Source organism: Plasmodium sp. gorilla clade G2, assembly GCF_900097015.1.
Source record: "Plasmodium sp. gorilla clade G2 genome assembly, chromosome: 14".
Taxonomy (NCBI): domain Eukaryota; phylum Apicomplexa; class Aconoidasida; order Haemosporida; family Plasmodiidae; genus Plasmodium; species Plasmodium adleri (nom. inval.).
Window position 1 is genome coordinate 1,926,058 of NC_041706.1, and position 27,767 is coordinate 1,953,824.

The following is a 27,767-nucleotide window of genomic DNA, read 5'->3' on the forward strand; positions in this document are numbered from 1 at the left end:
AAATATCATTTTTTTCATATTACACAAAGATGTTTCTTTGTTATACATATATATAATAATATATATATATGTATATATAATAATATATATATATATATATAATAATATGATATATTATAATATAAATACATAATATATTCATACATATATATATATATATATTTTTTTTTTTTTTTTATTATTATTATTTTTTTTTTTTCTTACATAATTATTATTTATACATTTTTGAATATTTTATTTCTAAAGTGAAATTTTAAGCACAAAAAAAAGAAAAAGTAATAATAAAATAAGAAGCAAAGAAATATAATATTTTATAATATAAAACAAAATAAAATAAGAAGCAAACACAAATATTATATATATATATATATATATATATATATATATATATTAATATATAAGTACAAAATAATAAAAATATAAAATATTATTATTATATTATTATTATTATATAAAAATACAATAATGATAAATTACAAAGATAATAAAAATAGTATCGAAGATAATAAAGGTAGTAAGAATACAAAAAAAGAATATATATATATATATAAATATATATATATATATATATATATATATATATAATATATAAAAAATATATTATTATTTTATATATATATATTTATATTTATATGTGTAGTGTAAAATAAATTGTATTTAAATTTAATTACACATCTAATGTATAAAATGTGCACATATATATATATATATAATTATTTATTTATATTTATGTGTGTGTATTATTTTTTTATTTTTATATATTTATAGAAAATGATTCTCATTTAATTAACAATACACATTATGAGAAGGGCTCTGAAATAGTAGAATCTGACATGTATGAATCAAATGAAGATACGAATACAAAAAATAAAGGAGTTTGGTATAATGCTAGAACAAAATGTTGGCTAGCATGTGTAAAAGGAAGTGGTAGACATCTTCGAGTATTTTCTGTAAAAAAATATGGATACAAGAAAGCAAAGATGTTAGCTATTGAATGTAAGAATTCTGTATTTTATAATGAACAGAATGAAGATAATAATATTGATATAAATATAAAAAGTAATTTAAACAATAATAATATGAATAGTAGTAGTAGTGGTGGAGGAGGAGGAGGAGAAGGAGGAAATGAAAATGAATATAAGTTAAATAATAGAAAGGACAGTTCCCAATATAATTATAATAACATCAAAGAGATAAATAATAAAAATAATGTAAATAATTATGATAATGATTTAAAAGATATAGATTATAAAAAAAGAAGAAATAAATTAAATGATCAAAATGATGAAGTAGATATATATAATGCAAAAAGAAATACAGATAATACAAATATAAATAATTCAAAAAATAATGCAATTATATTAAAAAAAGAAAAATTAAAAACAAATGGTAATATCATAAATGATATAACCAATACAGGAAGGAGATATAACACAAGAAGAGGTAGTATATTATCATCACATGAAATTAATAAAAATGACAGAACTAATAAAAATGAAAATAATAATAATAATATATATGAAAGATATAATTATAAAAATTATTCTTATAGTGGTCAAAATAAAAGTAATCTTAATAATAATGATAATGTAGATGATAACATGCAAAATGAAAAAATCAATATATCTCTTAAAAATAATCTTGTTCCAAATAATGTTGTTGCAAATAATAGTTTCTATAATAATAATAATAATAATAATGTAATTAATAGTATTCATAATAATGTGTATAGTAATGTATATCATAAGGATCATAATCTTGATGACAGTGATAATGATGAAAATAATGAACATAATAACAGAAATAATAACAGAAATAATAACAGAAATAATAACAGAAATAATAACAGTAATAATAATAATAATATCAATAATAATAATAATAGTGGGAATAATAATTATTATTATTATCCTTATGATAATCATAACTATAATACTAGAAATACTACCCAAAATATATCTAATTATAACAATTTTGAGAATAAAAAAATTACTGGGAAAACTATGTTACAAGGAACAAACAAAAATATAAATACAGCATATGGTACTACTAATAAGAGATATATAGAACATCCAGATGATATGTGTGAATATGACAATGGCAATAAAAAAAAGAAAAGAAAAGAACACTATACATATCTTATAAGAAATGATGACGAAAATAGCAACATGAACAATAATAATAATAATAATATGAATATGAAGAATTTTAATAATAATATTAATCCATACCAACAAAATAATTGTAATAATAATTTTTTCACAAATTATTCTACGAATTGTCAAAGGAATGTTCACAACAGTAATTATAATAACACATCATATAATATTAATAATAATAATATCAATAATAATAATATCAATAATAATAATAATAATAATAACAGTTTTAATATCAATTTTAATAACAGTTTTAATAATAATTTGGCTGGTCTAAATAGTCATTGCATATTAACTGATAAAGATTTTCAAATCGATTCTCCTGATCAAACTTTCGATGATTATTATTATATGAAAGCACATGGATATGATGATAGTGAGTATTCCACAAGAGCAAAAAATAAATATAATGATAATGATTATAATTTTATTTTTTCTAATGAGTATTATTCAGATACTTGTCAAACAAACAATGATGAATATAAAACAAATTTTATTGATTTAACAAGAGAAGCATTGTCTTTAATATTACAAGATTTAAAAAACAATGTCATACCGAAAATACCCGTAGGTATAGAAAAAAGAGAAAGATATAAAAATTCTTTGCGTCTATGCTTAAAAAGTGCCAGAAACACTCCACATATGAATGAATTAGAGCCATATCTAGAATTATTCAGTGAGTGTATCAAAAATAGTAAGCTACCAAGTCATATGGCTCTAAAGGACCAATTATTTTACTTAGACAAATTATAAAAATAAAAATAAATAAATAAATAAATATATATATATATATATATATATATAAATATATGTATGTATTATATATGTGTTTTTTTTTTAAATATATTTTATTTTTTTATGACATTTTTTTTTTTTTTTTTTTTTTGGTTTATTTTTTTATTCATGTTAATATTTAGTACATGAATATTGGATACATAATACATACATAAATATAAATATAAATATATATATATATATATATATATATATATATATATATATATATATATGTGTGTATACATCTATGTAATGTGCTTCCTTTTTGATAATATATATATATATATATTTATATATATGTATATCCTCCTTCTGTTTTTTTTTTTTTTTTATTTTTTTATTTTTTTATTTTTTTTTTTTTTTTATCCTTTTAAATATTCAAACAAAAGGGAAGATGGCATTAAAAAAAAAAAAAAAAAGAAAAAAAAAAAGTGTGTTAAAATACATGATCGTTTATGTTTACATTTCTTTCTTTCTTTTTTTTATCTTTTTTGATTACTAAGTTATGAAATACGCTAGTTAAATAAAATATATTTATTTATATATATATATAAGATTTGAATATATTTATATATGTATAATAATATTTATTAAAATGCATATTTTTTTTATATTTGTTTTTCTACTTATAAAATTTTTATGAAAATAGATTCATTATATATAAAGATATATAATATTGCACAATTATATTTTGCAGTATGCTTCATCCTTTTTTTATTCCTCATTTATATTTTGTATACCCATATATATATATATATATATAAATATATATTTATATATACAAATATATACTTTTATTTGTTTGTTTTTTGTTTGTTACTTTTTTATTTTATCTATTTTTTTTTTTTTTTTTTTTTTAAATTTAATTTTTTTTTTTTTCTCATTATTTTTCATGCAAAAAAAAAAAAAAAGAAAAAGAAAAAAAAATGAAAAAAAATTTTAAATTAATAAAAAGCTATAAAAAAAATGATTAATAAATCGAATTGAAAAAAAAATATAGAACATAACCAAAAAAAACTTATAAAAAATATTAAATATATTATATTATATATTATTTGTGTGTGATACATGAATTCCTTTTATATAAAAAAGGAAAATTAAAGAATAGAAAAATAGGAGATCCTTTAAAACGTTTATAAATATATAATTCTGAATGAATATTACTTTTTTTATAATTTTATGGAAAAATAGCAACATATAAAACATTTACACATTAAAATTATGGCTCATAAAAAAATAACAATATAGTAAATATATATATATATATTATAATTTTTATATTATTCATATAAGGTTGTTTTTAAAAAGGAAAAAATACACCATAACATAATATAAAAGTTAAATATATTAAATAAACCTAGTATAATTAATTAATACAAGAAAAAAAAAAAAAAAAAAAAAAAAAGAGAAATATATAATATATATATATATAATATATTTACTTTTATATTTTTTAATTTTAAAAATGAAAAGTATATATAATGTTACACATGTATACATAATGAATATATTACAAGGTGCATTAAAAATTATACAATATGCTAAATATATATATATATATTAATATATTGATTGGTTAAATTTTTATATGTTACGTTTTACTCGTTTCAGTTATAAACATATCAATAAATTTTTCTTTGCTATATGAATTAAAATCACTCATAAAATCCAATTCACTAGAATATGTATGTTCATTTTTTTCTTGATTTTCTTTTTTATTTTGTATTACTAAATCAATATAAGAATTTCTAGGTACATTAGTATGATTGATGTTATTTGTTTTATTGATATGCTTATTAATATTTTGGTTGGTGTTATATAATATAGGTTCAAAATAAAATCTGTCTTTATAATTTATATCTCTTATAATACAATCTTTTTTAAATTTATATATTGATGATTCCATATTATTATAATTATTATATTTATAATTATTATCATTATTATTATTATCATTATTTTTATTATATATTTTATTTCTATTATCATAGGATGCACTTGGTAATGTATCATAATAATAAGGTTTAAAAACATAGTTTGATATTCCTTGATTATTATTATTTTTTATATTAGGATAATTATAATTACTATATTCATTTATATGATGAGAAAAAATCATATGATCTTTTTTGTTATTTTTATTGTGTTGTTTTTTATTTTTCATTGTATTATATATAAAATGATTTGAATTATAAAATAATAACATATAAAATATATTTGATATTTTTTTATTTATTTTATATTTCATAATATTATTCAACTTTTCTATTCCTTGTTTTAATGAATACAACATACTTGTGTTATTATTTATTGGGTCATAATTATAATACAAATTATTACTCAATTTTCTGAATGCATAATATAATAATTTTAATTGAGCTATTTTTATATTCTTTATAAAATTATTAAAATTTTTTTCAACAATATCAGCATCTAATTCTACATAATCATTATCATTATCATCATCATTATTATTATTATTATAAGTAGTATAATTACTATCTATATTATTATATTTATTATAAATTTTGTTATTGTCTTTTGTATTTCTTTTCATACATGTAATTAAGTTCCTTTCGTTTTTTTTCATATATTCTATTTTATTATCTAATAATTGTTTTTTTAAATCTTTCAGTTGTATTGTTAATCTTTCATTCTCTGCTAGTAGAATTAACTGTTCTTGTCTAAACAATTTCAAATGCGAATCCGTATATTTAAAAATTTCTGAATATCTATCTTTTTTTTCATGACGTATAGCACCAAAAGCATTCGTAATTAATTTATTAAGAGCGTCTTTTTTTAATTTATAATTTATATTATTACTTTCTATCAAGTTTATAAATAATTGTGCTGCTGATCCTTTTCTTAATGCTTTATAAGTAATTTTCCTAGCTTCATTTAAAGATATATAATTGGATTTTGTTTCTTTATCTCGGTCATCTAATATTTTCTTTAAACTACTTATTTCACTTTCTTTAGATAACAGTTCCTTTTTTAATCTCTTTTTATCTTCTTTTAATTTTTTATAATTCTCATCATTTGTTATGTCATATTTTATATCATTTGTAGATAACTTTTTTTCATTCTCTTTTTCCATACTTTTTGTTTCTTTTAAAGTAGTGCTAGCCATATTTCATTATGTTGTTCCTTTTTTTTTTTTTTTTTTTTTTTTTTTTTATGACCATGCAAGGTAAATGAAAAAATTATCCTGACCAATCTTTTGGTTGGAAAAAAAAAAAAAAAAAAAAAAAAAAATTGAAATATTGGTTTTTATAAGTTGATATAAAATATATATTATAAAATAAAATATATGAACAAAATAAAATCTATATATAATATTATATATGTGTGTATATTATATATATATATAATTATATAGTTAAAAATGTTACATTTTTGGAGAATAATATAATAAGATTGTAATTAAATGGGGAAAAAAAAAAAAAAAAAAAAAAAAAAAAATACATACATACATACATATATATATATATTTATGTCAAAATGGCTAACTAAATAAAATTAAATTTAAAATACCATAAATATTCATCATTAAAGATATTATTCAATTTGCATACATAAAAAGAATATATATAATAAGTAAAAAAAATTCAGAACTGTTATGATATTATTATATAAATATATATTTTTCTATATATATAATGTGTGTATTTTAAATATTTACATATTTTTACAAATTTGATTGAAGTATTATATATATCTTTCTGTCTAATTTATTAAATATACAACTGCAACTATTATTTGTACATTATTTTGATTTATTCATATATATTATATTTGGTTATATATTTTAAGAAAATATATATATATATATATATATATATATATATATATGCAAAATCAAAAAAATATACATGTATTACATGTATTTTAATTTTTCTTATTTTTCTTCTTATTCTTTTTTTTAATTTTTTTATAAACAAAAGGAATTGTTAAAAATCAAATATAAAACAAATAATTACATTTGAACTAAAAATTTAAAAAATAACAATTTTTAAAATGTGAAATTGTAAAAAAAATACCATGTGAATAAAATATAAAAATAATATTTTAAAATTTAACAAAGAGGATAAATTATATACAACATAAAAAGGAAAAAGTAAATATATATAAATATACAAAAAATAGGAAATATTATTAAAAAAAAAAAAAAAATGAATCTTTTTTATGAATTTTTATGTCTATAAATAAATACATATATATATACCATATATATATTATACAAATTGAGGTGCATGAAAAGAAATATATGAAAGAATTAATTATATACATATAAAATTTTTTTTATACTATAATAATAATTTTAATTAACATTTTGTTTTAATAACCTTACAACTATTAATATATATATATATATACAAATTGATCATAATATTATCTTTAAATTGTTTGTATATTTAGTATTACAAAAAAAAAAGAAGGAAATATATAAGGATTGTATATGATATATAAAGGTATACATAAATATATACCTATATATATATATACATATATATACATATATATATATATATAAGTGTGCATACTGAATGATAATAAATTTTTTATTGTCTATTTATTTCGCTTAATATATTTTTGCTGTATAAACCCTTTGTTTTCTTAATATTATATTGTTGATTGTATGATTGATAAATATTTTTATCTTTCTTTTTATTATTATGAATATTTTTTTCAATATTTTTATCAATATTTTTATCAATATTTTTATCAATACTTTTATAAATATTTTTATCAATATTTTTATCAATGCTTTTCTTAACCACTGAGCTATTTTTTATATTTTCATTATAATTATCATTATTGTTAAAATTATTCATATGAGTGTTTTTATTCAAATGAATTAATTTTGGCTGGGAACTATATTCTTTATGTTTTAAATAAGGATTTCTTTTTATAATATTTAGATTTTTTATATAATTTATATTATTGATATAAGATTTATCATTTTCGTCATCCGAAAAAAGAGTTTGTTCTAAAAGAAAAGAATTTTTTATATGAATGTTCGAATGAGCTATTTCTTTTTCTTCATTTTGTAATATATCTTTTTGAGTATCACTATTTTTTTCAAGAGCTTTTTGATCGTTTGAAATATAATGAAAATGTAAATTTGTAAGAATAACTGAATCGATATTATTATGACTATATAAATTATTATTTTTATTATGGGTATATAATTTGATATTATTTTGTTCATCATTCATATTATCATTTTGATTATTAATATAATCGTCATAAAATTGATTATGATTTTTTTTTTTTTCATGCATACTTGATTTTATTATTATTTCTAGTAATGTCTCTAAATTTTCTGATATAATATTTGATAAAGGTATGATATTATTTTTTAAACTTGATAATGTAGTAGACATGTTTAAAAGAATGGATATTATATTATGAATATTAATTATACTATCAGGTGTTTCATCTAACTTTTTGGCTAGTTCTTCCCTCCAATATAAAATATTATATATTAAATGATCACATGCATTGATATTATATGATGTATTAACAATATTTTTTATGTGTTCTTTTGTCTTTTCAATATTACAAACATCTTTTAGTTTAACCATATTATGACATAAAAGATTACTTTCTATAAATATATTTCTTATAATTTGTTCTCCATTTTTTTTTTCTTCTTCTGATATATCACTGCATTTCAATGTTTGAAAATTAACATATATATGTTGTTTATTAATAATATCCTTTGTATCTTCATCATCTTTATAAGTTTGTATTCCCTCATCTTTTGAATGATATTCAGATGTATTATCACAATTTTCATCTACATTATCATTTTGTATCTGCATTTTCATATGTTTCGAGTTTTCTATTTTATTATTATTAAATATATAATTATAATATACATCCATTTTGATATAATCAAAAAGATCATATAAAAAAGAAAATTCATTTTGTATCAGATCAATCATATCTGCTTCTATTGGTCGTGTGATTAAAACGTTTTGAATTATTTTATTTTTATAATAAAGTATAGTATTAAAATAATTATATATTAAATAATTCAGATCGTTTTTTAAATTTAGATAATTACAACATATATCTATATCAAAAATATTAATAAAATATATAGAGAAATCTTTTTGTAGTTGTGTTATAATATTTGGAGCATTATACGTAATTTTTAATATATTAGGATCTGTTGTTATATCATTGATTACATATAAATCTTCAAAAATATTAAAAACATCAATTATATAATTCATATTATTCGTTCCTATCATAATAATAGATGTAAATCCTCTATATGTTCTTTTATAATTTACTTTTATCATAATAGAAATTTTTTTTTCAGGATAATTTAATTTTATATCATTTATCATATTCATTAAATCGTTTTTATTATGTATTATTTTATATGTTTTTTTATTTACATCTTCCAATTTTTTTAATTCATTATTTATTTGTAAAAAATTTGAAAATTTAAAATTGTTGTCATAATTTCTATATTCTTTAATAATATTTTCTATTTCATATTTATATGGATGATTTAAATTACTAAATTTATAAGAATATTTATTTATTTCTTTATTTAATTTTTTTAATAATTTATGAAATAATTCTTTATTAACATTATCTTTGTATGAAGACAAGGAAATATCTGAGGATACAAATGAATGCTCTGAATTTTTATCATCATCTATAAATGTTTGGTCATTAATATGTTCTTCATTATATTTATTATTATAATCATCAACATGATTATCTAACATATTATTATTATTATTACTATTATTATCAAATATTTTATTTATAATATCATTTACATTTATATTTTCCAATTCATCATTTTCATAATTTCTTTGCATATTTAATAAAATTAATTTTTTTTTAATATTATCTTCTTGCCACTTCATGGCCTCAATTAAATTATCTTCTAATTCAATTAATTGGTTATATTTAAATGGAATTCTAGGAATGAAATATTTAGAATAATTATTTGTTAGATGTAACCATCCATTTTGTATTTTATTTGAATATTCTTTAAAAAATTCGATATCTGTTTTATTTTTTATTTTTTTGTCTTTTTTTTTTTTTTTTATATTTTTTTGTATTTTTACATTCATCATATTATTATATGATTTATTGTCTTTCATATTATTAATACTATTATTGTTATTTTTTACATTATTTTTATTAATATCTTTTTTGGTTTTTATATCCTCATGATGAAACCTTTTGGTGTTTTCTTCTGCACATATATCATTACAATGGTTATTATAATGAATCTTTTCATATTCATTTATATGTTCATTGTCATTTATATTTATTTTTTTCAAATCATTATCATCATCATCATTTTTAATAATTACTATATCTTCATCATTCACATACACCTTATTTTCATCTTTTATAGTTTTATTTTTAACCATTTGAATAATATCATTTTTTTCATTTTTATTATTAATTATATGATGATTTAATATATTTTCATTTTTATTTTCTTCTAAAAACTTCTTATCAGTAATATTAGAATGTTCTGTATTTATATAATTATTGTTTCTTTGATATGATGATACATCCTTGTTTGTATTATAATCATTATTATTATTATTATTATTATATGTATCTGTATTCATTTTCATATCTTTATGAAAAAAAAGAAAACTGTGTCTAATTCTAGTATATATTTCTTCTAATGTGGATGATATAATATGATAATTATCTTTTAAAAAACTACAATTATCATCATTTTTTATATTTACTAATTCTTTTTGTTTCATTTCATTACTAGAATGATATAATAAATCATACACAATTTTTAGTAAGTCATTCTGTAAATTTTTTATATCTACATTATTATTTCTTAACACATCTATATTGTCATTATATAAAGAATTATATGAAATTTTATTCGTTAGCTTTATTATATCTACAACATTATTTAATAATTCCTTCATCATAGAGTGATTATTATTACTATTAATGTAATTGTTACTTTTATTATTATTAACATTTGATACATCCTGGGCTAATCCTTTTTCTTTTTGTTTTAATAATTCTTCTAGCTTTCTACTACATTCTTCCATATTTTAAATTCTTACAAATATATATAAATAAAATAAAATAATAATATAAAATGAATTATGGAATAAAATGACAAATAAAAAATTTCATTTAATTAAAAAAAAAAAAAAAAAAAAAAAAAAAAAAAAAATATATGTATAATATATATTTTTTAAGGATTTCGTTTTCTGGTACTTCATTGTATATATTGATTAAAAATATGTAAAATTTGAAATTTACTTAATTTTTTTAATTTTTTATTTGTTCCCTATCAGGATCTTAAAGAGAAATTATAAATAAATATGTAATTATTAAAATAAAGGAAAAATAAAACATAGATTCTTATTTATTTTTAAAATGATAATTTAATTATATTTTATTTTGGGTATAGCCAAAAAAAAAAGATAAATAAAAAAAAAAAAAAAAAAATTAAGAATAAAAAATATTAATTGAAAAAATAATATATACATATATATATATATATATATTACATTTTAATTATATTATTTATATATATCATAGTTAAAAACCTTTTTTTGTAAATATTCATAAATAAATATTTTTTTTTTATGTTCATTTTTATTAATTCATAATATATATTTATTTATATTTTAAGTTATAAATATTATAAATGTATAGGTATAATAATATTATTTTGAAATGTCAAAATGATATAAAATATTATAAAAAAAAGAAAAAAGAAATATATTGTATAACATTAAAGATAGATATATTCTTTTAAAATAATTATAATAATATAAAAATAAAAATATTTAGTTCAAAAAAAATTATAGGTAATTTATATATTTTTTGTTTTTATTTTTTAATTATTGTAAATAGGTCGTTAGTTATTATTATTGATATGATTGTAATAAAAAAAAATGTAAGATATATTAAATATATAGGGAAATCACATATATATATATAATATATAACATATATATAATATATATATGTTTATATATATTTATATAGTAGTATATTTTAATATGTCGAACGCATCAAATGAAAAAATATCATGTCCTACTTTAAAAGATCAAAAAGATGAACATGAAAAGCAAAATATAGTATCACTTAATTCTTCATGCGAAGAAGAAAAAGAAATAGAAGAACATGCTCTTTATGTTCCTCAAAATTTAATTTGCTTAATTTGTTATGATGATATTGATGAAAGTAATTATATCGAATATAAAACTGATGAGCATAGTAAATGGTATCCTAGTAAGTTTTGCCTGAATTGTACAGGTATTTTAATTGATAGTCAATATGAGAAATATATTAATAGTGTGCAAAAATCTGAATGTTTAAAAGAACAAACAAGTTTATTAAAATTGGGACCACCAATAAATGTAAAAGATAAAAATGGATATCCAGAATCAGATGATAAAGAAATATATAGTCTCTGGTATTTTTGTGATAAAAAAATTCATTCAGCTAAATTAAAGGGAAGTCTTATGGGTGAAGAGAGAATGAAATTGTGGAATGAATTAAAAAATTTTCTTATAAAAGACGACAAAAAGGAATTATAAATAAATAAATAAATAAATATATATATATATATATATATATATATATATATGATTTATATTTTATTTCAATTATTATTATATTAACATATTATTTTTTTTTTTTATTTTTTTTTATTTTTTTTTCGTGTTATATTTTTTATTTATTCATTGTACAAATGATATAATTTTTAAAAGCATTAAATTTTGTTTTTTTTTTTTTTTTTTAAATCAATAATATATATAAGAATTTTTTTTTAATATAAACCATAAATATACATATATATATATATATATATATATTTACATTTATGTATGTATTAATTTTATTATTGTGTATATATATACAAAATATATATGTGGGCATTTAATATATCAAAAAAATAAATTAAAAAAAAAAAATATATTGTCACAAATACACATCATATATATATATTTACATATATATATTTATATGTGTGTCTAATTATAGGTTATCAAAATTTATATCTACAAAATATTTCTCATCAAATAAAACATACATATCTTTTAATTGAAATTTTTTGTGAGGCATATTCATAAGTTGATTAATATATGCTTTCATATTAATTTCATATTGGAACCTGAGTGTAGGTATAATATAGAATCCATCTATCGAATTTTCATCATACTGTTCATTATTAAATTCTATATAAGATAATTTTTTTGCATAGATGATAAGATCTATTGGATCATTTATATCATTATTTGAAATGTTAGTATATACAATATTCGAATGAAGTGTAGGTGTAGTTATAATTTTAATAATATCTTCTTTTGTTTTTAATGTATTATGACCAGCCATATTTAATTGATAAAGTAAATAATTAAGTGGGAGTTTATTATGAAATACATTAAAAAAAGGAATAAGGAAAATTAAAAAACCTCTAATAGTATGATCTATATTTGATAATAATAAATCATTATGTTCTTTATAAAAAATATTTTGTGAAAGTGAATATTCTGTTTTCGTTTTACTACTTAATGTTAATAAATTTAATGCTAATACATTATTAAGTTGTTTTTTTAAAAGTCTTAATATAACTTTTCTTTTTATACTAGTATTACAACTAGGAACATAAATAGATATAGTATAAAAAAGATCGTCTCTCTTAATAGGAAAAGGTTGATTATTTAATAAAACCTGTATAGCAATCTTTACTGCAAGTTTTATATCATCATCATTTTTTAACTTTTTATAATTATCATCATCATCATTTTTTTTTTTATTTTTTTTATTTTTACTAATATTATTATTATTATTATCATTATTATTATTAATATTATTCTCAATATTATTATTAATATTATTTACATTATCGTTATCATTTATATCTTCCTCCTTTTGAGAATTCTCGCTATCATTATTAGCTTCATTTTCTTTCTCTTTACTATCACTTTCATAATTCATATAATCGTTTATATTACTATGCAAATGTGCATTGAAATCGTCATAGGTTGTTTCATCCATTTTTTATTTAATTATAAGAAAAAATTATACATGTACATATTCTTAAAAGGTAAAAAAAAATTTGACAATCATTATAATATATATATAAAAATATTTTCTAAAAACTTATTCAATAACAAAAAAAATAAATAATAAATAAATAAACAAATATTACATATTTATACACAAAACATTAAAACTGCTTATTTATTAAAACTTTTACTAAAAAATATTAAATCCTATTATAAGATAAATTTAAACAAAAAAAAAAAAAAAAAAAAAAAAAATGAGAACTATATTACACAAAAAATATACATTAAAAAAAATAATATTTATTATATATATATATACAATTTATTAGCCATGCCCTTGTTTATTTTGTATAAAACAGAAAAATAAGAAAAATATAAAAAATATGATAAAAAAAAAATAAAAAAAGTCAAGAATTTTTCTTTTTCTTTTAAAAAAAACATAATAGTTCTATAATAATTACACTGAAAAAGTAAAATAGCACATAGAAAAATTTACATATACAAGTAAATATATATTTTACATTTTAACATATAATATATAAATATAAAATTAATATATTTTTAGTAAATTTTATATATATATATATAATAAATATGCATTATAAAATATATATAAATTTTTATTATGTATTATATATTATTTTATTTTTAATTTCACTTTCTCCTTTTTTTTTTTTTTTTTTTTTTTTTTTTTTATTTTTCTCTGAGCCCTGCCTTTAAATCAATATTAAGTAATGAGCAATAATATATATATTATATATATATATATATATATGTATAATATTTTTATTAAGAAAAAAAAAGAAAATAGGGTTCAATATAATTATATTATTATATAAAAATATATATAATAAACATATGTAAAAATATTACATAAAAAAAAAAAAACCTAATTTTTTTTTTTTTTTTTTTTTCTTTCTCAACTTCAAAAATTAAAAAATAAATACTATTTTATATTTAGAGTAAAAAATTTACTTTTTTATATTTATATATATTTTAATAAAACACAAATATTATGTATATATATATATTATATAATATATTTTTAATATATATGTTATAATTTATTATTATATAAAAATTGTTTCTTGATTTCAAGTTGTTTTCTTTTTTTTCTTTTCTTCTAATTTTTAAGTCATCCAAAAAATAATTTTTTATAATATTATATATTATAATAATATATATTTTTTTTTTATATTATAATTTTTGCTGTTATAAAAACACCTTATTTAGAATTAGTATTGAGATTATTTTAAGAAACCAACAAAAGAAAATTATATATTATATATTATATATTGTATATATTTATATATTTAATTATTGTATTAAAAAATTTTGAACATTTATTTTTTTAGAAATCATTTGAGGATTTCTTTATATATATAATTATATATTTTATTTATATGAGTTTTCTATTATTTATTATATATAGAATACTTTCTTTCTTTCATTCTTTTTCATTCTTTTTCTTTTTTTTTTTTTTTCTATATGAATAATATAATTTGTACATTCATATATATATATATATTTTTATTTAAAGATTATATAAATTTTTTTTTTGCATGCCTAGATTCATATATTATATGTGAGAATAAGTATTATATATTCTTTCTTTTTAATATATATAAATATATGTACATATATATATAATATATATGTATGTATATATTATTAATTAAGCACACATTATTTTTATAATAATGTTCAATTATATTGAAATATATAATAATTATTTATACTTAAAAATAATATTATTTAAAGCTTTCTTGTATTTACATATTATATATATATATATATATATATATATACTACATTTTTATGATCACAAAGAAGTTATAATTAATATTCTTTGGCTTGTTATTTAACAATATTATTCATATTATATATTTTTTAATATATTAGACATTATTTAAAATATTAATTTTTTTTATTTTCTAATTTTTAACCTTTCTTTTTTTTTTGATGTTGTTTATATATATATATATTTATTATGTATTAATATGACATTGTATATATATTTTAATTTTTTTTTTTGTATTTCATGTATTCATTAATTTTTATATATTTATAAAATGTTATAGATTAATATTTTAAGGAATAATATAATGTATATATATTTATACATATAAGTATAAATGTAACAATATAAGGATATATATTGTTCTATATATATATATATGTGTATACCTTTTTATATATATTTCTATCATAACATATAAATAATTATCATTTGAAAGAATGTCTTTTAATTTTTTTTAATCTTTTATTATTTTATAATTTTTTATATCTCATTCTGCTTTTTTTTTTTTTATTTCTTGGTTCTATTAACAAGTGTAGAATCTTATATTTTTCTTTTTTTATATAATATTCAAAAAGGAAAATAAATAAATACATACATATATATATATTTAGAATGAATCACATATATCTCATATTATATTTTATATGACCTTGAATTTTTTTAATTTAAATATTATGTATATCTTTTTGTAATAACCCCCAATACGTATAAAACAAAGAAAAAAAAAAAAGAAAGAAAAAATAGAATAAATAGAAATAAGAAAATGGGGTCAACCATAAGTAAAAGAAAAAATAATTCAGGTAACATAAGGAATATAATATAATATATATATATATGTTGTGCATATATTAAAAAAGGAAAATGAGAAAAAATTTTATACCATATAATATATTGAAAATACATTGAAAAAAAATTCCTTTTTTTATTTTCTTAGATAAAAATGTAAAGGACGAATCAGTTGAAAATAAGAGACAAAAAAAAAATGAGGAAAATGATTCAAATTTAGAATTTATTAAAAAATATAAAATAATTAATAAAATTGGAGAGTAAGAAGAAATACAAATGGAAATAGAAAAATAAAGAAATAATATATATATTAAATATATATATATAATATATTTTTTTTTTTTTTGTAGTGGTAATTTTTCTAAAGTATTTTGTTGTCGAGGAGAAAATAAAAAAAAATGTGCAATGAAGGTAACAACATTTTATATTTTGATTTATTATTTTTTTTAATATAACGAATAATGATATATATATATATATATATATAATATTATTATATATATTTTTTTTTTTTAATATCCTTTTAGCTCATGTGTTGCCCACTCAAAAAAACATCTCATTATAATTGTTTTAAAAGAGAATTATTTATTATGAAAACTATAAATAATAAGCATCCATACATTGTCAAAATACTTGATTATCATGAAAAAATATGGAAAAGTAATGATAAAAAAAAAAAAAAAAAAAAACAATATAAATAAACAATGAATCAATCAAAATAAGAATAATATGAATACATGATTATTCATATGATATATATTATATTTATATTTTTTATTATTTTATATTTTTTTTTTTTTTTTTGTAGAATATTATATTGTAAAATTAATACTGGAATATTGTGAAGGAGGGAATTTATTTGAGTATATAAAAATAAATGGTAGCTGTACACATTCTGAAGCTAGAGTGATTATAATAAAATTAACAAAGACAATTCAATATATAAATGCATTGAAAATTATGCATAGAGATATAAAACCAGAAAATATTTTACTTCGAACAAAAGATAATATAAAAAGTGTAGTCCTCTCAGATTTTGGTCTGGCTAAAATAACTCCCTCAAATCAGTCTGTTGTTAAAAGTAGATCTGTTTGTGGTAGTGATTTTTATTTGGCTCCAGAAATTATAAAGAATAAAGAATATGGAATAAAGGTAAAAAAATAAAATATATATATATTAACTAAGGTGTTATAGAATATATATATATATATTTTTATATATATTATTTTTTATTTTTTATTTTTTATTTTTTTTTTTTTTTTTGAATAGATCGATATATGGAGTTTAGGAGTTTTAATATTTTTCATAATAACAGGAAAAGTACCCTTTACAGGAAAAAATGCAAATGAATTATATAACAATATACTTAAAGCAAATATACCAGAATTGTAATAATAAAAATAATATTATATTAATTTTATAAATATATTGAACATAATTTAAATATTTTTATATCCTTTAATTTTTTTTTTTTTTTTTTTTTTTGTTATTGTAGATTATCAAAAGAGAAATCTTTAAATATCCAACCAGGATTAAAAAATTTATTAGAAAATATTTTGGTACATGATCCGGATCAAAGATTTAGTGTAATAATATATATAAAAATATTAAAAAATTATTTAATATATATATATTAATATTTATATATTAATATTTATATATTAATATTTATATATATTTTTGTATTTTTTTTTTTTTTTTTTTCCCAATTCAGTGTGCTGACATTTTAAATCATAGATGGATAAGAGGAACTCTTACGAGTTGCGAATTTAAAATATTTAATTCCGCATCATATATAAAGTAATAAACAAATATAATGTCTAATAATGAAAAGAATTCATAAATTTACTTTTAATATTTATATACATATATATATATATATATATATATATATTTACTTTTTTTTTTTTTTTTTTTTTCCTTGTAGAAAACTAAGATTGGACAAGAAAAAAGCTAGTTATGATGAAGAAGCTAAGGATAACCAAATAAAAGATAAGTCCTTTGAAAACGATAAGGATTCTTTTGCTAACAAAAAAAAAAGATATACTTTCTTTTTAAAAAAAATAACGAATTAATGATTGTCCATTTTTTTTTTTTTTTTTTTTCTTTTTATTTTATACCTAATTAAATAATATTAGCCGTACAATTTAAAGATAATAAAAATAAAAAAAAAGAAAATGTTTGTCTTAATAAAATAAAAATAAAAATATATATATATAATACATATATATATATATATATATATATATATATATATATATATATTTTTATATTTAAAATTAAATTTTGTTTGTTATTTGTTATTTTTTTTTTTCTTTTCCAAAATTTTTTTAAATATATTTATTAATATATAATAAATGAATAAAAATATATATGTGTGTATATATTTCTTTTTCTTTTATTATTTTTTTTTTTTTTTTTTTCTTTTTTTTTTTGATTTTAATTACCCATTGTTATTTGTAAATAAATATATATATATATATATATATTATATTATATATATATATATTATATTATATATATATATATTATTATAATTTTTCCTTTTTCTTTTTTTTTGCATACCATATTATTTTTTAATCTTTTTAAATAACTTCCTCATATATATATGTATATGATATTTCATTCATACATATATATATATATATATTTATATATAACTGTCATATGATTATTTTATATTTTTAATTTATAATTATTTAAATTTGAATATTATATTATAAAAATAAATAAAAACCTAATGTCTATATGTTTTGATATTTTGATTTATTTATTTTTTTTTTTAATTCTTTTAAATTTTATTAATTTCTTTTTTAATTATATCTAAATGATGTTTTTTCTTTGAAGACTTTTTTTTTTTTTTTTTTTTTGTGCAAGAACTAAAAATATTACACAGAAAAAATTATATATAAATATAATATAAATAATTCCTATACTTTATTAATACATATATATATATATATATATATTTGTATATTTTTCCTTTTTGTATTCTTTTAAGGTGTTAACAAAAATAGAATTATAATAATATTAAAAGTTATTTTAAATAATGGGTGTATATAAATAATTATGTAAAAAAATAGAACAAAAAAATAAAGGAAATAATTATGAATCATTCACATGTAAAAATGTAAATAAAAAATTATATACATATATGGAAATATATATATATATATTTATATATTTGTACATGTAATATCTTCTTTTTAATTATATATAATTCGAAAACGTAATAAAACATTTTGCTCTTTTTTTTTTTTTTTTTTTTTTCAATTGTCGATTTAATTCAAAAATGAGCCATATATACATAAAAAAAAGGAAAAAAAAAAAAAAAAAAAAAAGACACCATGTTTTAACCCTCTAAGATAATCTATAATTAAATATGTATATATTTCACATTTCATATATTTTGAGTTTGCTTTTTATGGTTTATTTTTTAAGGCCCATTTGCTTCATCATATTAGCCATTGATCCTCCTAAGTCATCCATCTTTGTAAATTCTTTTAAAATGTTAACCATATTATTTGCTCCTCCTAATTGTTTTAACATATTTGGATCCATTATATTATTCATTTTGCTCATAAATTGTTTTTGATTTCTCATTAAATTATTGATATTATTTTCTCTTAATCCTAATTTTCCCATTTTAAGAACCATTTTTTGTAAGAATTTGAATTGTTCTAATAATTCTTTAATATCTTGAAGACGAGTACCTGAACCTTTTACGATTCTTAAACATCTACTATCATTAAGAGGTTTAATACAATCTAATTCTTCATTTGTCATTGAATCCATAATAACCATAAATTTCTTTATTTTATCAATTCCTTCTTTTTCTGTACCTTTACTAATTAAATTATTTCCAAATCCTGGTATCATAGACATAACTTTACTTAGACTACCCATTTTAAAAACATTTTGAAACTGATCATACATATCTCTTAATACAAATTTTCCTTTGGATAATCTATTCATTAATTCTGGTTGTTTGTCTATATCTATAACTTCTTTAATAGTAGATACAAGTCCACTTATATCACCTAAACCTAATAATCTAGATACAAAAGATTTTGCTTCAAATTTTTCAAAATCATTTACATGTTCTCCTGTTCCTATAAATGTTATAGGACATCCAGTAGCTGCTACTGCTGATAATGCACCTCCACCTTTAGCATGTCCATCAATTTTTGTTATAATTATACTTCCTAAGGATACAGAATTTTTAAATGCCATAGCTTGATCATGACAACTTTGACCAATATGGCTATCAATTACAAATATAATTTCTTCTGGTTTTATGGAATTTTCTACTTGTATCATTTCTTCAAATAATTCATTTTCTTGTTTATGTCTACCTGAACTATCAACAATTATTAAATCATATTTATCTTTTAAAAATGCATTTACACCATCAGTAGCAATCTTTACAGGATCTACTTCTGAATAACTACCATAAAACGGAATCTTTACTTTTGCTGCATTCTGTTTTAATTGATCAAATGCCCCTGCTCTAAATGTATCAGCACATACTAAGGCAGTTTTAAATCCTTTTTTTTGATAATAATGAGCATATTTTGTACAGGTTGTAGTTTTTCCACTTCCTTGTAATCCAACAAACAATATAACATTTCTTTTACCTTTCACAGGATTATAACCCTCTTTTTTTCCTTCTAATAATTTTATTAATTCTTCTACAACATATTTTTGTACTAATCTCTTTTTATTGTTTCCATATATATCTATATTCTTTTCTATATTATTCTTTATATTACTCTTTATATCTTTTAAATAACTTACATTTATATCAGATAATATTAAAGCTCTTATTATTTCTTTTAAACATTCTTCTATAACTACATCATCTGCCAATGTGGAGGATTGAAGCTTTCGAAACGCATTCGTAATTTGTGTCCCCAGTTCAGTCAAAACCATTTTTTTTAAAAATAATGACAAGAAAAAAAAATTTTTTTTTTTTTTTTTTTTTTTTATTTACAAAAATAAGAAAAGGGATATATAAATGAATACATATATATATATATATATATATATATATATATTACATAATTATCATAATAATAATTTCATCTGACTGTTTTTATAAATAACATGATAATATATATATTAAATTTTATATGATAATCTGATACCTCGGGTGTCCTTTATCACCTGGGTTTTAATAACCATATTAAAAAATAAAATATATAAAAAGTAATGTAAAAATTAAAATAATATATAAATAAATATATATAAATATATATATATATATATATATATATATATATATATATATATATATATATATAACAATACCAAAAAAATAAAAAAGAAAAAATATGAAAACAACTTTTCTTTTTTCTCTTTATGATAAAGCCACACAGATTATATGAATAAATATATAATTTCTCAAGTAAATATTTTAATGTGTATACTGTCTATAAATTAAAAAATACATATACTATACAATAATAAATTGGTGAAGAAATAAAATAAAAAAAAAAAAAAAAAAAAAAAAAAAAAGGGGAACAGAACGAATAATATATAAAATATATTTTAAAAAAATAATTAAACATATATTAAATATTTAATAAATATTTATATTTTTCAAATGTATTTATTTATCATTTTTTTTTTTTACTACATGATTATATATGTATTATTTTGTTGTATATAATATATGTCCATATAGAAACATCTTTAAAAAAAAAAAGTATATAAAGAGTTCAACAGCACTCTCAAATTATTAACATATTTATATATATGTATAAAGAATATATAGGTTATGATATCAAAAATAAAATATATATATATATAAATATATATATATTTTTTTTTTATTATACTAATCGTAATAAATCATCAATTATATTTTCATATATATACTTTTTATATATATATATATAGATAAATATATATATAATGACTCAAAAAAAATAAAATAATAAAAACATATACATAATTATAATCAAACATAAATATATTTAAAATTTATATTATTCTTATATAAAAATTTTATAATAATTATATTTTAACTATTATATTTTTATAATACTTTACTGTTACATAAATATAATATATATTATATATATATTTATTTATTTGTGAAAAAAAAAATAAAAAAAAAAAAACCTTATATTTATATTATTAATTCCTCAAAATTATATAATAAAAATATTATATTATATATATATAGAGGTAATTATAAGAATATATTAATAACTATATATATAAAATAATAAAATAAATGAAAAAAATGAATTTTTCATAAAAAAAAAAAAAATAATTAAAATAAAAAAATATATGAAAATAAATAAATATATAATATATTAAAAAAATATATATAATCAATGTATGTATATATATATTTTAATATATACATAATATTTAGTATATAATTTGTAAGTATTAAAAATATATTTATATATACATAAAAAATATATATTATATATATATATATAATAATATGAATATATTTTTTATTTAATATATATTTCATCCATAATATTTTAATAATTAAAAATATCATATATTATATGTATATATATATATATATATATATAAAATATATATATGTTATATTATATACATGCACAAAAGCAACCCCAAAAAAAAAAAAAAAATGTATTTATATATTTATAAAATAATAAATCATTTTATTTTTTAATTATTTATATTAATATTTAATTTAATTACTATATATAATATGTAATATTTTTTTTTTAATTTTTAAAAATTGAGAAAAATAAATCACATACTTGAGAGCATATATTAATATATATATATATATTCATTCCTACAATGACATAATATTAATATATATAGTATGTTATTTATTTTTCTATATAAATGTGAAAAGTTCTTATCTTATATATATATATATATATTAAATTAAATGTGAAGTAATAAAGAAACAAAAAAAATATTATATATATATGTATATATATTCTTATTTGTTTTTCTTTATGCTTCTAGATTTATTTTATATATTCAAGAACATGTCAGGAGTTGTATATATATATGTTATATGAATGAATATTTACAGATATATTCTTTTTCAATATTTCATATTGTTATAATTACAATATATATTTCTCTCATATATTGAAGAGTATGAAAAATAATTTTTTATTCATACATATATTTATTATATTAATACATGAAATTATATTTTATTTTATTTTATTTTTTTTTTTTGTGTGTGTAATAATGTCACTCATTAAGGAATAAAATTATGGATGTAATATTTTTTGAATAATAAAATAAAATAAGGTCTTATCTTATTACATTTAAATATATATTCAATAAACAAAGGTTTTATTGTTATAATTATTTTTTACTTCTTCTAAATTCGTCTCCTTGAATTTAATAATAATGATAAGTTCTAAATCTACAGATATTGCAGGTATAATTATAGATAATATATTTAGTATTATATGGAAATTATAATTTGATAAAAAAAAAAAAAAAAAAGAGATAATAGAATTTTTGAATATATAATCAAAATGATATATACAGATAAAATATATATATATATGTATATATTAAATATATATTCCTTTTTGTCTTTAATTTTTTTTTTTTTTTTTATTTATGTATTTATTTATTTTTTTTGTTTTTTTTGTTGTTGAATTGTTCAGGATTAAATAGCTTAAGAAGCAAAAATATAAACGAAATTGCTCAACTGATTAAAGTTACAAAAGAGAAAAAGAAAAGGTTATGTAATGAAAAGAATGAAAGAGAAAATATTAAGCAACTAGAAAATTTTGTAAAAGAACAGAATAACTGTTTTAATTTATGTAAACAAAATTTATATGAAAGATTAGAAAAAGACCTTAATGAATATATATTTTTTACTAGTAAGAATAAAATTAATTTGAATGAAGAACATATACAAAAATTATATAGAAATTATAATAATATTGAACAGGAGTTATGTTATAGTTCTTGTTCTAAAAAATATTCTGCTTTGTTAGATTATAAAACATGATCAAAAAAATAAAAAAATAAAATATAAAAAAATAAAAAATAAATATATCATCAACATATATATATATATATATATATATATATATATATATATATATATATATCATATTGGTGTATTTTTATTTTTTTTTTGTTTATCTTAATTTTAATTTTACATATTTTATATTATTTATAAGTACTCATAAAATGCGAGAACGCATTTTAATATTATACGGATCAGAATATGGAACCGCATATGATTGTTGTCGAAATATATATTACGAATTATATACAAGTTTTGATATAGATTTTTTTTCATTAAATGATATAAATATTATTAGTCTTTATAAATATCATAATATTATTATTATTGTTAGTACTACTGGATATGGTTGTCCTCCACATAATATGAGTCAATTTTGGCTAGCTCTACATAATAATGATTTTATTTTTTATGATAATATGAAATTTCATTTATTTGGATTAGGAGATAGTTCATATGATAATTATAATCAAGTAGCAAAAAAATTAAAAAAAAAATTGAAATCTTTAAATGCTAATATTGTAAATTATAGCTTAGGAAATTATCAACATCCATCTATGCATTTTTCAAATTTTAATATATGGAAGAATAATTTATATGACTTTTTAAAAAAAAATTATTATAATTTTGATATAAATACAAATGCACCTTTGATATATGATGTAATATTTTGTGAGCATAATAAAAATAAAAATAATAATATATATCATAAATATGATGATGATTTATATAATAAATATAATATTAATAACAATAGTTGTAATAACCAAATGATGAATATTTATAATAATACCAATGAGTATTATAATTTGAATGACAAGAAAAATACAAGTTGTTTTCTTAAAAATATTGAAAATTTTAATATTGATGAACATTTTTGTAAATTATTAAATTATAAAAAATTTGTAGTTACAAAGAATGAAAGATATACAAATATAAATTATGATCGAGATGTAAGATATATGAATTTAATAACAACAAATGAATGTTCAAATATATGTGGGTTAATAAAAGTACATCCTTTTTTGGATATAAATAAAACAAAAGAATTATTAGAATTATTAAAAATTAATTACAATGATTATATTATAATAATTCCAAATAAAAATTTTAATAACAATCAAAGTATATATTTACCATTAAATAAAAAAATAAAAATATTAGATTTATTTATATATTTTTTGGATCTTAATAAAATTGTTACTCCTTTCTTTTTTACATATTTATCTACAAAAACATTTAGTGATATTCATCGTAATAAATTTTATAAAATAGCAGATACTATTGATATATCTGATTATTTCTCATATGTATATCAAGATAAAAGATCATACTTTGATATCATGTTTGATTTTTATAATTATATTAATATAGATATAAAATTCTTAATTAATACATTGCCATATATACAAGACAGATGTTATTCTATATTAAATATATTTACAGAATATACAAATATAGAAAATTATAATTTTTTTAATATATATAATTTATATGCAAGTCAAAAATTTTTAAATATCTTACATTTTTTAAAAACAAACCTTAATTCAAAAAATATAACACATATACAAAATGTAAATTCTTTAAAAAATGAAAAACAAAAAAAAGAAAAACTTCTTCCACATTCGTCTTTTAATAATATATCCAATGATACTTCTAAAAACACACTAGTAGTAACATATTCAAACTTTTTAAATAATATATATAAAACAATTTTAAAAACAATTAAAGGCAAAACAGGAAAGGAAGAAAATATAAAAGAATATACACATATAACTACTAAACAGAATATAATAGAATTATTAGTATGTTTATATAAAATAGAAATAAATAAGAATAAAACATTAAAAGGATTATGTTCAGATTTTTTAGTTAATTTAAATCCAGGATCATTTGTATATTCAAAAATTGAAAATAGTATGCTAGCTCTAAATAAAAATATTTTTAATTTAGATTACACCGTTGTATATATTTCTGTAGGTGCTGCTTTTAGTAGTCTAATACCAGTAATAAGACAAAGACATTATTTATATTCGACACAATATATAGAAAGTAAAGATGATAAAAATAATAATGTGAAGCATAATGAAGATTATTATAAAAATATAAAAATGAGAAGAAAGAAAGATTTGCTCTTTCTAGGATTTAGGCAGAAATCCCAAGATTTTTATTTCAAAGATGAAATAAAAAGTTATTTATATTTTATTTATATTTTCTTGGCTTTCTCACGAGATATTGAAGATAAATTTGTATATTATAATATGTTAAATAATAATGATTCTTCAAAAAAATGGTTCCAAGATAATATTATGAGTAATAAAGATATGAACAATATATATATCAATAATAATAATAATTACTCTTATGATAATGTACATTATGAAAACAACTTTGATGAATATGAAGAAGATTATTTTAAAATGTCTTACGAACAAATGATTAATACAATAAAAGACAAAAAGAAAATTTATGTAACTGATATTATATTAATGTTACAAAATACTATATATGATTTATTAACACAAAAAAATACTATCATTCTTATATCAGGTAAATCAAGACCCTTTTCTCAAAATTTAATTAAAACATTTACAGATATTATAAAAAATAAAGAACCAAATAAAAATATGGATGAAATTAATTTATTTATTAAAAAAAAAATTGATGATTTCTCTATTATATTAGAATCGTGGTATTAATTTGGTATACACAATATATATAAATATATATTATATATATTATATATATATGTATATTTATTTATATATATATATTTATATAAATGTAATATATGAAGGAAAATAAAATATTAACAGGGGTCCAAGACAAATGCACTTAATTTTTATAAACTACTAATATTGTTGTTTCGATTTATACAACAAATATATAAAAAAAAAAAAAAAAAATGAAATAATAAATAAATATACATAATTATTTATATATTTATATGTAAATATAAATGAAAGGAATGCAATTCCTTTAAATGAAAAAGAAAAAAAAAAAAAAATTATGTCTATTATTTTTATAACACGTTTTTAATATATATATATATGATTTATTTATATATAATAATTCAAATAGACTTTTTTATGAATCTATCATCTATTTATTAATTTTTTTTTTTATCTTTACAAAAATATGGCTGTAAAACAAACAAAAAAAAAAATATAAAATATATTTTAAAATAT

The 27,767-nt window shown here is 16.2% G+C and overlaps 9 protein-coding genes across 9 annotated transcripts; 5 read left to right on the forward strand and 4 right to left on the reverse strand.

The window, feature by feature from the left end:
• Nucleotides 1-465: 465 nt before the first annotated feature.
• Nucleotides 466-2,912, forward strand: PADL01_1449500 (transcription factor with AP2 domain(s), putative; the record flags this gene model as incomplete). Its single annotated transcript, XM_028684783.1, has 2 exons — nt 466-511; nt 769-2,912. The coding sequence occupies 2 exons, from the start codon at nt 466-468 to the stop codon at nt 2,910-2,912; spliced, it is 2,190 nt and encodes a 729-aa protein (XP_028540826.1).
• A 1,615-nt stretch (nt 2,913-4,527) lies between these two features.
• Nucleotides 4,528-6,066, reverse strand: PADL01_1449600 (conserved Plasmodium protein, unknown function; the record flags this gene model as incomplete). The annotated part of the gene is made up of 1 exon (XM_028684784.1): nt 4,528-6,066. The coding sequence occupies one exon, from the start codon at nt 6,064-6,066 to the stop codon at nt 4,528-4,530; it is 1,539 nt and encodes a 512-aa protein (XP_028540827.1).
• Nucleotides 6,067-7,498: 1,432 nt separating this feature from the next.
• PADL01_1449700 (exosome complex exonuclease RRP6) lies at nt 7,499-11,005 on the reverse strand (the record flags this gene model as incomplete). Its single annotated transcript, XM_028684785.1, has 1 exon — nt 7,499-11,005. The coding sequence occupies one exon, from the start codon at nt 11,003-11,005 to the stop codon at nt 7,499-7,501; it is 3,507 nt and encodes a 1,168-aa protein (XP_028540828.1).
• Nucleotides 11,006-11,971: 966 nt separating this feature from the next.
• Nucleotides 11,972-12,511, forward strand: PADL01_1449800 (conserved Plasmodium protein, unknown function; the record flags this gene model as incomplete). Its single annotated transcript, XM_028684786.1, has 1 exon — nt 11,972-12,511. The coding sequence occupies one exon, from the start codon at nt 11,972-11,974 to the stop codon at nt 12,509-12,511; it is 540 nt and encodes a 179-aa protein (XP_028540829.1).
• A 442-nt stretch (nt 12,512-12,953) lies between these two features.
• PADL01_1449900 (conserved Plasmodium protein, unknown function) lies at nt 12,954-13,976 on the reverse strand (the record flags this gene model as incomplete). Its single annotated transcript, XM_028684787.1, has 1 exon — nt 12,954-13,976. One exon carries the CDS (start codon nt 13,974-13,976, stop codon nt 12,954-12,956), a length of 1,023 nt encoding a protein of 340 aa, XP_028540830.1.
• A 2,575-nt stretch (nt 13,977-16,551) lies between these two features.
• Nucleotides 16,552-18,649, forward strand: PADL01_1450000 (serine/threonine protein kinase, putative; the record flags this gene model as incomplete). Its single annotated transcript, XM_028684788.1, has 9 exons — nt 16,552-16,588; nt 16,723-16,834; nt 16,925-16,985; nt 17,102-17,234; nt 17,383-17,726; nt 17,844-17,962; nt 18,070-18,160; nt 18,289-18,374; nt 18,502-18,649. The coding sequence occupies 9 exons, from the start codon at nt 16,552-16,554 to the stop codon at nt 18,647-18,649; spliced, it is 1,131 nt and encodes a 376-aa protein (XP_028540831.1).
• Nucleotides 18,650-20,003: 1,354 nt separating this feature from the next.
• Nucleotides 20,004-21,506, reverse strand: PADL01_1450100 (signal recognition particle subunit SRP54; the record flags this gene model as incomplete). The annotated part of the gene is made up of 1 exon (XM_028684789.1): nt 20,004-21,506. One exon carries the CDS (start codon nt 21,504-21,506, stop codon nt 20,004-20,006), a length of 1,503 nt encoding a protein of 500 aa, XP_028540832.1.
• Nucleotides 21,507-23,942: 2,436 nt separating this feature from the next.
• On the forward strand, nt 23,943-24,558 carry PADL01_1450200 (conserved Plasmodium protein, unknown function; the record flags this gene model as incomplete). Its single annotated transcript, XM_028684790.1, has 2 exons — nt 23,943-23,973; nt 24,209-24,558. 2 exons carry the CDS (start codon nt 23,943-23,945, stop codon nt 24,556-24,558), a joined length of 381 nt encoding a protein of 126 aa, XP_028540833.1.
• Nucleotides 24,559-24,743: 185 nt separating this feature from the next.
• Nucleotides 24,744-27,278, forward strand: PADL01_1450300 (DNA polymerase delta interacting protein, putative; the record flags this gene model as incomplete). The annotated part of the gene is made up of 1 exon (XM_028684791.1): nt 24,744-27,278. The coding sequence occupies one exon, from the start codon at nt 24,744-24,746 to the stop codon at nt 27,276-27,278; it is 2,535 nt and encodes an 844-aa protein (XP_028540834.1).
• Between the last annotated feature and the right edge of the window lie 489 nt (nt 27,279-27,767).